This window comes from Garra rufa, chromosome 12, assembly GCF_049309525.1.
Source record: "Garra rufa chromosome 12, GarRuf1.0, whole genome shotgun sequence".
NCBI lineage: Eukaryota > Metazoa > Chordata > Actinopteri > Cypriniformes > Cyprinidae > Garra > Garra rufa.
Genome location: NC_133372.1, coordinates 47,248,255 through 47,260,754, shown reverse-complemented (window position 1 = coordinate 47,260,754; position 12,500 = coordinate 47,248,255). Strand labels below are relative to the sequence as shown.

The window sequence follows — 12,500 nt, the reverse complement described above, 5'->3', positions numbered from 1 at the left end:
CATCATGCAGTAGAACAGACTGACGTGGACAGGAAATGGCAGGACGGTGCAGGAATCGCATTATAAAGCAGTAGGGTGACGAGATGGGCTTTAAAGGCCTGTTCACACCTAACAGACTTCTCTTTCAAACAAACATACGCATTCAAAACATTCACCAGTTGATGGGGGTTTTTTTATCAGCAGCTACAAAAAAAAATCTACTGAGCTAAATTAAATGTTTTGTAATGCTCTACTGCTTTCAGCTGCCAATTAGAGCTCAGGACTCTGTTTATGATGTTCATCACATTCAATCAGTGCAGGAAAACAAATAAACCTCCAGAGATTCGGCCTTCTAATAATAATGTACTCACCCCCTTGTCATACAAGATGTTCATATATTTCTTTCTGCAGCCATAGTCAAACAATTTTTTTAAGGAAAACATTTCAGGAATGTTCTCTATATAGTGGACTTCTACGATACCCCTGAGTTTGAACTTCCAAAATGAGGTTTCAATGCAGCTTTAAAGGACTCTAAACGATCCCAGCCGAGGAAGAAGAGTCTTATCTAGCGAAACGATTGGTTATTTTCTAAAAAAAGAAAAAAAAAAGAAAATGTATATTTAAATTTATATACATTTTACTGCAAATGCTCATCTTGTCTAGCTCTGCGTGAACTGTGTATTCCGGTTCAGGACAGTTAGGGTATGTCTAAAAACTCCCATCTCATTTTCTCCTCCAACTTCAAAATCATCCTCCATCGTGGGTCAGTACTTCTGCAGCAATGGAGGATGATTTTGAAGTTGGAGGATACAAGACAAGACAAACATTCGAGGTTTAAAAGTATATAAATTGTCAATTTGTTTAGAAAATGGCAGATCGTTTTGCTAGATAAGCTAGATTCTTCCTCGGCTGGGATCGTTTACAGTCCTCTGAAGCTGCATTTAAACTGTATTTTGGAAGTTCAAACTCAGGGAACCACAGAAGTCCATTATATGGAGAACATTCCTGAAATGTTTTCCTCCAAAAACATAATTTCTTATCGACTGAAGAAAGAAAGACATGAACATCTTGAATGACAAGCGGGTGAGTACATTATCTGCAAACTTTTGCTCTGGAAATGAACTTCTCCTTTAAGCGAGTTCGTTCAGGTATGTGAAGGTTTCTCAGAATGAAAAAACGTGAAGACTGAAATTGTAAAGCAACAGTGTCACACGTGGTTCTCGGTGTGAAGAGATCCTCAGATGAAGCAGCAGACACACACACAGACACACACACACACAGACACACACTCACAACGGCAAACACAGACTCTCACCTGTCTTCCTTTGGGTTGGATAGTGGATGGCAGATCCTGCACAGACAAGTTATTACCTTTATAAACCATTCAGTAACTAAATAAACTATTAATACCAAACATAAAGGTTCTGTTTTGAAAAAGCCGATGAGCTCAAACGGTTAAAACATTCATCAGTTTCACTATATCACAATGTTTACTCTCCAGTGTAAAGCAAGAAAAGGTTTAAATGTTCATCAGAACCCATAATGCATTGGTGAGCGTGTGCTGCGCTTTAGTCTGAGTCTTACTAAGATGGAGCTGGTGACGCTGGAGTGTCCGTTTGCAGGAGACTGTCTGGACAGATCAGGGGAATCTTTCTGAAACGGCAGAGTAAAACAGAGTCAGAGACATTCATGTGCATTCAGTGCTGATATTCCACCGGTGACCAGCGTGTGGCGCTCTGACAGAAACACTCACATCACAGGACAGAGACTGACTGCGGTAACTGGGCACAATTTTGAAGGTGATGCTGCCTCGCATCTCCCGCTGTTAGAAAACAAAACACAAACACACCATTAACTAAAACTGACCGCTGATGCAAACACATTAACCAAGAGTGCAGGATCACAGATGTGTGTGTATTTTAGGGACGTGCTTGTTGTAAAATGGTCTAAAAATAAAGTAAATCAAGCTTTTTTTATTGTGACAATGCATACAATTTCTGTCAGGGTTAGTGTGTGCTTATAGCATTTATAGCTAGCTGTATATAAAAAGGAAGTCCATGCAATGTCCCCATTTAGATGCTAGTGCAAGTTTCTTTTGGTTTCATTTTGTGGACTAGACTTGAGCCTCGTCTCTGAAAAAACGGCAGATAAAGTCATACTGTACTTATAATAATGTCTGTTCTGTTGGCATGTTGTTGTCATTGATTAAACACACAATGATAACTAGTTTCATGTTAACCAGGTTTATAGTGAGGACAGGAGGACTAGAGGAGGTGAAGTCCTCTCTGAGAGTTATTAGACGCGTCTGGTTGGTTTACTCAGATAGTTACCACTGGTAACCAGTGACTCAGTTTTTGTTTTACTAGTGTTTTGTTCTGCTTTCTCTCTCACACACACACACCAGCATCTTCTGGAGCTGCTCCACTGTCTGATTGGCGACACTGATGCCGTTGATTTCACGAATCTCGTCTCCGACGTGCAGCGTTCCTGAGAAACAACAGCATACGTGAGCGCACACACACACACACACACACACACACACACACACACACACTCAACTCTGTGTAGCTATCTTTGTGAGGACACACATTGACAATGCAATCTCTAGCTCCTCACCCTAAATCTAACCATCAGAACTAAGTGCCTCACCCGTACCTTTACATGCTCTATATTGTTTACATGGTTTGCATTCTTTACCATGTGCCCTTACTTGTATATTGTATTTTTCATTTTATATATTATATGTTTATTTGTATTTATTCATATTTTTTAAATTCTACCTTTGTATTTAATGTTACTTTTGTATTAATGTTACTTGTATGCACTATGGGTCTGAGAGTAACACAATTTCAATTCTCTGTATGTCCTGTAGATGTGGCAGAATTGACAATAAAGTTGACTTTGACTTGATTAGAACCTGATCCATAAAACCTTGTCTTGACCCTCAAACAGGCCTTTAAAGGTGCCATAGAATGCATTGATACAATATTTTTAAACTGCTCTGATATCTACATAGAAGGTATATGGCTTAGGAAAGGGCAACAATTCTCTAGAAACAGATTTACAGCTCCATTTACAACCCTAGGATTTGTCCCTAGAATGAAATGCTGTTTATTAAAGTTTATTAATATTAATGAGGAGCTCTGCTCTGATTGGCTGTTTCACAGAGCGGCTCATTTCAGTAGCTCACACATGGAGGAAATATATATTTAATCACGGAGCTCGAGTCTCTATTAATATGTGGGGCACTGAAACTGCCGTCTGAATGCAGGATCATTTTACTCTCACTTTTGAGATTTGAGATCGCATGTGCTGTGTGTAACGTTATACTACAGCGGCAGTACTTACCACATATTTGACAAGTTTAGATGCTTGTTAGTGATGCTCAGGATCTGTAAATCATTCGCCATCGTCCAATCAGTCATCTCTCTTTACTCTGTTTATATGGTAAGTGAAACCAGGCTAGTGCTAGCAAGAAGCTAACCGTGTCCCTTTAGTGGCTCGTCTTATTTTATTAGAACGCATTATTTGTTTTCCTTGCCTTTCTGAGTACAGACACCAACTCATTCCTGCACTTAACATCTCCTGCACAACCTGGATCATCACATTTATTCCCGTGATCTGCCATTTTCGCTATTACCCTCACTTTGTTTTTTCACAATAACCTACCTGCGGAACGTCTGATGATTGGTCGATGCAAATGTTGGGGGCGTGACTATTAATGATTGCGAATATAACATGATAGTCTGTGTAATGTTAGGATTAGCCTTTTTTAGTGGTCTTTTGCAAACAGCAGATTTATATAAGAAGGAGGAAACGATGGTGTTTGAGACTCATGTCCATGTTCACAACTGTTATTATTCAGCTATGCCAAGGTAAATACAGTTTTCCATTCTATGGCACCTTTAAAGGGGTCTCAGAAAGTGAGGACCAGCCAAAATGTCCTCACTTTACAAGATGGTCCTCACTCTGATGGTCTAAAACTGAAAGCGGCCCTCATGAAGATAGCTGTACACAGGACCAACACACCGGTCACGTAAACATCAGCCGTACCCTGTCTGTGGATCATCCCGCCGTGCATGATTCTGGCCACGATGCAGTGGTTCAGATCGTTCATCTTGAGAGTGATGCCCTGTCAACACACAATCACACCAATGATATCACACACATCCATCTGCAGCTTCAGATCGCTCTCACAGTCCTACAGTCCATCGCATGAGAATCACAAACAGCCTCACCAGGGGATTTCTGTGTCTCAGAGGTCTCCACTGAATCAGTTAAAGTCACACACAAATACTGTCTACAGCTGCTTATCGCTGAATAAAACTGCTGAACTTCACACAGTTATTGAACTGAATCAAAACCGAACTCATCTAAACAACATCGCGGTCTACAGTAGAGCTGCTTATCACGGAGTTGAAACGGTTTCATACTTGATGAACTTTACAGCTGTTGATCTAAACTAAACTAAAGGTCTGAATAATTTTACAGCTACATTTGGATTTCTCTCACATTTGATGAAGTTTGCATCAGATTCTTACTTTCTTGTTTATTTCTGTGAAGCTGCTTTAAAACCATCTGTATCGTTTAAATTAAATGTGACTCGACAGAGTAATAGTTTTGTCCATCTGAACTGATATAATTCACTGTTTTACTGCACACTTTGCATGCAACACTATTACCACACAACCCTAACCCTAGAAACGGTGGAAAATATAATCACGCTGTGACACGCAGATGGGTTTATTGCTGGAAACAAATTAATTCAGGTTTCAGAAACCATGCATTTGCTTTTATACATTTCCTTTCTTAATATTATTTTTTGTACACTTTTTTTGTGTATACTTTTTATCTCTCTCACACAGGATAATGCACCACTTGTTTTTTAAAAATACAAGTGTTGCAAAGCTCATATAAAATAATTGTAAATGGCTCATAAAACATTTAGTTTGAGCTTTTAGTTTTAAGGTCAATTTTGGCCCTGATCATGGAAAATAATATACAGTAGTCAACATTCGAAGTGGATCAAAACCTTTCATCAAATCTGTCCTAAGACCAAAAAGAATACCCGTTCTTATCTTAGGACAACTTTCGATTACCTTTTTCGAACGTTGACTACTGTAGTGAAGTGTTCCTGGTCACATGATTCTGTTATAAACTGGAGCTGATATTCTATTATCTGACACAGTTGCTCATGAAACAGCAGTAAGGCAGCGTGTGTGATCGGGTACCATGGGCTCATCCGTGTTCTTCTGGAACTGCACCAGGCGCACACGCGTGACGTTCTCCAGGTCCAGGTCTCCGTTGACGCTCTCGGGCGAGTCTCCGTTGAGGTATGGGGATGTGGGCGGAGGCGTCACTCGCAGAGCCTCGTCGCTGTAAACCTCATGAGCCACAACATCGTGCGTCTGCAGCAGCGCCTGCGACAGGAACAGCACACTCAGCATCTGCAGCGTCAAACACTCATCTCTCAACTAAAGCATCCTTCAGCATCTGTGAGGATCACATCTCATCTGCACTTGCAGCATGAGCACAAATAAATCAGAATCAATTAAAAAACAATACAAATTCATGAACAGCCACGACTGCCACAGGAACACGACATATGTATGCATCGAATGTGTGCATGAAAATCAATTACACTCTCTACATCTGCAGTTTATCACAGGTTAGGTGTGTGTGTGTGTGTGTGTGTGTGTGTGTGTGTGTGTGTGTGTGTGTGTGTGTGTGTGTGTGTGTGTGTGTGTGTGTGTGTGTGTGTGATAATGTGGCTGCTTGTTTGTTTGGTCACTAGAGCAATAACTCAGGAAGGATCACTTCACATCCGAGCAGAAAACAAAACCACACGATAGAGAAAAACTTCTAACACTTCAGATGCACAAGACATTTGAAACATCAATGCTAAAATTAAATGACCTAAAAAAAACTTTTAGTTACTTCCTAATTGTTGAAGTTTTACATCGTTTACTGTGTGTAAAAAATAATCAATAGGTATCATCTACATATTTCTACACACATTTTTAGCATTTTAAGGGGAGGCACTGCAGGCAAAAACACTGTTTTCATGCATCTGTCAAGTTTGAAATTTTGGACTTTTTGGTTTTTCATAAAGTGTTTTTTTCAGACTAGTGTAAATAAAACACCCAAAAGACACTGTTAAGTGTTTCTTTACAGCACTTTTTCTATTTGTGTCAATAGATTTCAATTTCAATGCATTTTTAAAGGGCGTTTTCTCAAAATGAGTTTTTTCTCCTACACTGAGCCATAAATCTCCACTTCAGCAGCACTTACACACACCACACTTTACATTTGTATTCCTGTCTATATCCTGAAGGTTTTGACAGAGGGATTTGTTCATATAGAATTTGCTTGATTTTATAAATCATTTTATTCCTCCAAAATAGTAAAAAAAAATATAGTGTTTCCTGTCTGTTTTAAGTATTTTCTGAATTATGGAGTGACGAAATGAGATACCCTCTAATATAATATGTCAAAAAAAAAAATTTTTTTTAAGAATTTTGAAACTGACTTCATCCAGTGTTTAGATTTTTGGACTAGAAATGTATGCAAATTAATGCATATTTCATTAAAAGATGCCTCATTTGCATATTCTAACTTAACATTTTAGAAAACCTGGGTAAGTATTCAAATGGGTAAGTAAGGTGAAAACTATCATTACTTTTTTTAACCTTATTCACCTGCAGTGTCTTGCCTGAAGTTGTATAAATTTGCAAGAGTAATTGCATCAAGAACAAACATGAATGAACAATAAACAATACTGCATTGATTACTCAACATTAATCTGCAATAGTGCATGCTGTAGAAGTCTCGTTCATTGTTAGTTCATGAAACTTTACAAGTTAAATAATGCTAATGAACATTATTGTAAATATAAAACATTATAAACACATTCTCCGGTCTGGACTTTATCAGGAATCAGCAGCAAAAAGTAGAGATATATAATGATATAAAAAGATGAAAAGTCAGCAATACACTGATGATTTCTATACTTTAATGATGAAGTTAATTTGTTATTATTATTTTAAAGCAGGTAATGTCAGTTTAAGCTGTGAATTAGATCATCAGAAGGACCTGAACACACTTTACAGCAGGATCACGCTCAAATCTCTTCAACTGGACAAAGTACGGCAGGAAGCAGCTGCTATCCCAGAATTCCTCACCCGTGTTTTCCAGAGCAGGTACTGTGTGTCCGTGTTCACAGCGTGTGTGTAGAACTCCATGAACGGATCGGATGAGCCGCGGATCTTCCCTCTTTTAACACTTTCTCAGATCGTGTCTCTCTTCAGTATTTTCCTCAATCTGACACCCGCTCTATAACGCCACCCTCCACACACACACACACACACACACACACACACACACACACACACACACACACACACACACACACACACACACACACACACACACACACACACACACACACACGGCTCATCCCGTCTCCCTCAGTGACCTGTATCTCATCCTGATCAGGCCGTCTGCATTAAAGCTCAGCCGGCTGTTGAAGCAGCTGCTCGTTTAGTTTAGAGTTCAAGTAGCTTGACATGAACGGCTAAATGTCACCACAACATCAATATTTCACACCAAAATCAAAAGAGATATGAAATTATATTTAGCATAAAGAAAATGAAGCCTGATTATAGGACCATTGGGAGGATATTTTTTTCAATTCATGACAATTAAACAATTTCATACCAAATTTCTCATTACTGTAATGTAGACAAAAACTATCTATATTTAATATTACATTTAAATGATCAACTACATAATAAAGGTTTACCTTTTGCAAAAAGTAGAATTTGCTGTAGAATCATGCTAGAATTTGTTGTTCTGAATTTCATTTATGGGGGTTTCTGCAGGTTTTAAGTCAATTTGAGACTTAGACCTTTTTTTGAGACCAAGTAAATAAAACAAAGTATAATTAAAAAAAAAAAAAACGTTACGTCAACATGTTCTATAAATATTAATAGGAACACAATAAATTTTATTGGCGACACTTTAACATTTGAAATGATGTTTTCTGTTCATAACTTTTCAAATTTTTTTTAATAAATAGCTTAATGCTTAAATAGCTTACAAATGCATTTGTTTAAAAAAAAGAAGATCAAAACAGATTTAATTTTTATGATTAAAACAAGACGAAAAAGGGCTCCAAAAAATTCATTTAAAGGTAAAAATAAGTTTTCATTCCCCATTAACAGATATTTGTTCTTGTTTTAATCATACTAACTTCTCAGAAAACAAGACTTCATATTTTTATTTTGCATCTCCACTATTTTTATTGGAAAACAAGACTAAGAATAATAAGAATTGTATTATTTTTAGCAATGCATGCAACATTCAATGCCCTGACTTTAAAACTTAAGAATGAATTAAGACTGTTTAGGTCTTAATTTGTGGAAAGCCACATTAAGACTTTAAGACCCACAGAATCCCTGGACTCACAAAAAATGTCTGTTTTGATTTTCATAACTGTATTACAGTACATTTGATTGTCATGAAATAAAGTGACAATATGAAACAGTGGTAAGTAGACTCGACTGTGATCAAGTAAAATATATGACTGATTCTGAGGTGAAATATGACCGGGACATTCTTCGTAAGCATCTGCGTCCACATCTGGAGGCGGCTCATATCTCGCTGACACTTTGTGCACGGAACGCATCTGACTCAACCTGAAACAGTCGCTGTGGTTTTCATCTGAGCGCAAGCAACTCTTTCACTCACCATGAAATGCGGCTGTGTCAGAATTCTCTTCAGCTCTTTCGCCTCCATGTTCTCAGGATAACAGGAGATTGTCTCCAACACCTGTGGAGAAATGCGGTTTACGGCAGAGATCACCGTTACTGATTGATATATATACAGTGCCTTGCAAAAGTATTCATACCCCTTCATTTTTTTCACATTTCGTTTTGTTGCAGCATTATGTTAAACTGCTTTAAATAAGTTTCCCCCACATCAATCTACATCTCATACACCATAATAATGACAAAGCAAAAACCAGATTTGCAAATTTTACAAATGTGTTGAAAAAAAAAAAAACTGAAATAAATAGATTGCATAAGTATTCACACCCTTAACTCAGTCCATAGTTGAAGCAGCTTTACAGCCTCAAGTGTTTTTGGGTCTGATGTGAGCATCTTTGCACATCTGCATTTGGCAATTATCTGCCATTCTTTGCCTCACCTTTTCACCTCTCCATCTCTGTCAGACATTTTCTAGAGTCCTAGTTGTTCCAATCGTCTTCCATTATGGATAATGCTTCTGTCAACCTTCAATGCAGCAGATTTGTTTCTGAACTCTTCCCTAGATCAGTGGTTCCCAAAGTAGGGGTCGCGACCCCCTGGGGGGTCGTGAGACATTGAGCGGGGGTCGCGAGACGATTTCCAAGAAATCAGATAATTTTTTTTAAAACTATTATTAATATTTTATCCATAACTAACAAAAGATAAAAACGAGTAGTTAATTGTTATATTTAAAAAAACATGCAAATTAAAAAGATCGCGACCCCTGAGGTGATTACGACAGATTAAGGACACATCAATAGCGTCAGTTACAGCAGATCAATTTACAGCACCATGTTAAACATTTCGACATGTGCACGTAACGTGTAGGTAATTTCCATCACTTTATGCTTAGGATATTATTTTTGTTTAAATTAAACAAACGAGTAAATTACTATTAAAAAAATATATGGTTGTTAGTAGGGCTGGACCAGAATATTCAAATCGAATATTCGTTCGGTGGGTTGGCATTCGATTTTAAATTTTGAGATTTAATATTCGTTTTTTTTTTTCCATACACCTTGCATCCCCCGCAAAACGGTTCTCATTTGCGCTTAAATAATATGAATGAAGAAGATCAGACTGCTGCGCCACTAACACAGAAACAGCAAAAAAAAAAAAAAAAAAGAGAGAGAGAGAGAGAGAGAAATTGAGTAATATTTGAGAGACACTATAAAGTACAGTCGGGCCCACTTAAATGGTTGAAGCAAAACTAGGGCTGTGACTGTCGTAATGACAACTGCGCCTCTGCTTTAAATGCACGCATAGGCTAAAGCTGACCGCAAAGCCCCAGCAAAAATAATTACCATGAATGTGTCGGGGGAAAAGTAAGGAGATATTTGAATTATTTATTAAAAAACAAGGATGAAGGACACAAAGATGAAGTTGACGATCCTGATGCCATTTGCTCATTGACGCGGCTTTAATACCTAAATGCATATGCATTAGGCCTATAGCTAAAGGAAGAGTTTTGTTTTCGATTTGAATTATTTGAATTATTTTTTTTACAGTTTCGGATGATATATTAGTCTTACCTTTATGAGCAAAAATGAAGTTTCACATAGCGCTGGCTGGCGCTTCCATGTTCTGCAAAGCGTGCTTATATCTATGGGTTTTAATTGAAATCGTGATGACTTGGTCGTTACTTTAAAAAACAAAAACTTAAATTTAACAAATAAAAAGTGTTCCAAATATATGTCTAAATTAACTTTATAACCTAAATAAACGAAAATAAATGTAATCACTTTGCTATTAAAAACAGCAGCTGTGCAATAGGGAAGAGAAAGAGAAAAAGACCGGTTCCAGTCGGACTCGAGCCAGTAATTCTGATGAGCTGTCGGAGAAGGTCCGGGCGAGGTTTTAGTAATGTTTGCAACGAATGTTTCTTAAATAGCCGATTTAACATTCTTATTTAGGCTAGATTCATATTTAAATGTATTATTTATTTGATTTATTTTAGCGTTTTGTAGGCTGATTGTTCACTGACGGAAGTGCTCAAATAAACACGCACGTTTGTTAATAATGTTTGGGCCTCATTTATTTTGGGTTTCAACATAATATACGTAGGCTGTGTATTTTATATAGGCTTATATACACAAACGTTATATATAATGTATATATATATATTTATTTATAAATAATTTAGATATGAATAATTTATTTATATATAAACACCGCGCCATTTTTTTCGTTCTTCTTTTATTTAAATCGCCTACCCTTCACGGTGCCAGTAATTACTGTGCTAATTTCTGATTTGGGAGTGATTTGTTTGTTAAAATTTTTTAGGCTACCTTATTAAAAGTATTGCACTCAACAGACCTGTGTGTTTTGTATCACTAGCGCGGTGTCCGTTCATGAAGCATATAAGCTCTGCCTGCGTGAGGCGCGACGCATTCAACTAGCAATGTTCTATTACAATTTATTAATTCTGAACGTGTGGTGTGTCCATATTGCACCAAAATGCAACACTGCACTCCCTTGGGTCCACAGCAAAAATCGTTTGGATGAACTGTTCTCGACATAATAAAAATGCAAACAGAAAGACATACAGAGATTCCTGCCTTTATTAGAGAGAAGAATATGTTCAGCCCCTCCCACCGAAGCTTCGAAGCTCAAAAAATGGTATTCGGACCAGCCCTAGTTGTTAGACCGTTGTGTTCTTTTGTGTTGACATGCAGATGTTTGGATAGGCCTATTGGCCTATCCAAATTGGCCTATCTAAAATAAGTTTGTATACTTTAAACACTTCCGAAGATAGTGGGGGTCACGAGTCACTGCCACGGTTATTTTGGGGGTCGTGAGCTGAAAAGTTTGGGAACCCCTGCCCTAGATCATCGCCTTAACGCAAGTCTGTCACTGAGCTCTACAGGCAGTTATCTTGGTTTTTGCTCTGATCTGCATTTTCAGCTGTTAGAGCTTTTCTGAGAGGTGTGTGTCTTTCTAAATCAGACTCTTTCAAATGAATTGGCCACAGTTTAACTCCACTCCAAGTGTAGGAACATCTAGAAGCAATATGAATGCTCCTGAGATACATCTCCAGTGTCCCAGAAAAGGGTATGAATACTTATGCAACGCAATCTTTTCAGTTTTTTATTTCTAATAAATTTGCAAAGTTGTTACAAACCTGTTTTGTGCTGTCATTATGGTGTATGAGATGTAGATTGATGTGGGGAAAAAAACTAATTTAAAGCAGTTTAACCCTATGCTGCAACAAAACGTGAAAAAATTAAGGGGTATGAATACTTTTGCAAGGCACTGTAAATGTAATTAGATTAATGTAATTAGGAAGCTTAAGTATTAATAAATTAAACCACACTGCAACCGAGTGTTACATGATGAACCCTCATATTCTGATCCACTTAACTGCACGTAGCAACTGATTATAAATGAATAATGTCACATTGCTTGTGTCTGAAATAAGTGCTAGAATGCTCTGGAGGTGAATGTTCAGATATACATCAGTGAATGTAGTGGAAGCACAGACGTCAAGCGCTGCACAGAACATGAGGGTTTATTCTGCTAGATACGAGGCGTGTGAATACATGAGTGTGGCAGCACACGTGTGTTATTACAGGCTCATACAGTATGTGACGGGTCTCTGGCGCGTGTGTGTGTCCGTCAGACGCTCCCGGAGCTGAAAGAGGTCGAAGACTCCTGCGTTAGAGGAGTGTGAGCGCTCAAAGCCATCTGACGGCGAGTGTGTGTCCGTTACGCACC

At 37.9% G+C, this 12,500-nt stretch overlaps 1 protein-coding gene across 1 annotated transcript in view; it reads right to left on the bottom strand.

The window, feature by feature from the left end:
- The window catches only part of LOC141347643 (peripheral plasma membrane protein CASK-like), a 47,349-nt gene that overhangs the window by 7,997 nt on the left and 26,852 nt on the right, over positions 1 to 12,500 (bottom strand). Inside the window, exons 13-20 of the mRNA XM_073852627.1 lie at position 12,500; positions 8,728 to 8,808; positions 5,211 to 5,399; positions 4,033 to 4,111; positions 2,381 to 2,466; positions 1,733 to 1,801; positions 1,564 to 1,632; positions 1,295 to 1,330 (exon numbers count right to left, since the gene is read on the bottom strand). The exon at position 12,500 is cut by the window's right edge and continues 77 nt beyond it. Of these exons, the coding sequence (XP_073708728.1) occupies positions 1,295 to 1,330; positions 1,564 to 1,632; positions 1,733 to 1,801; positions 2,381 to 2,466; positions 4,033 to 4,111; positions 5,211 to 5,399; positions 8,728 to 8,808; position 12,500 (610 nt within the window). The remainder of the gene's footprint in view (positions 1 to 1,294; positions 1,331 to 1,563; positions 1,633 to 1,732; positions 1,802 to 2,380; positions 2,467 to 4,032; positions 4,112 to 5,210; positions 5,400 to 8,727; positions 8,809 to 12,499) is intronic.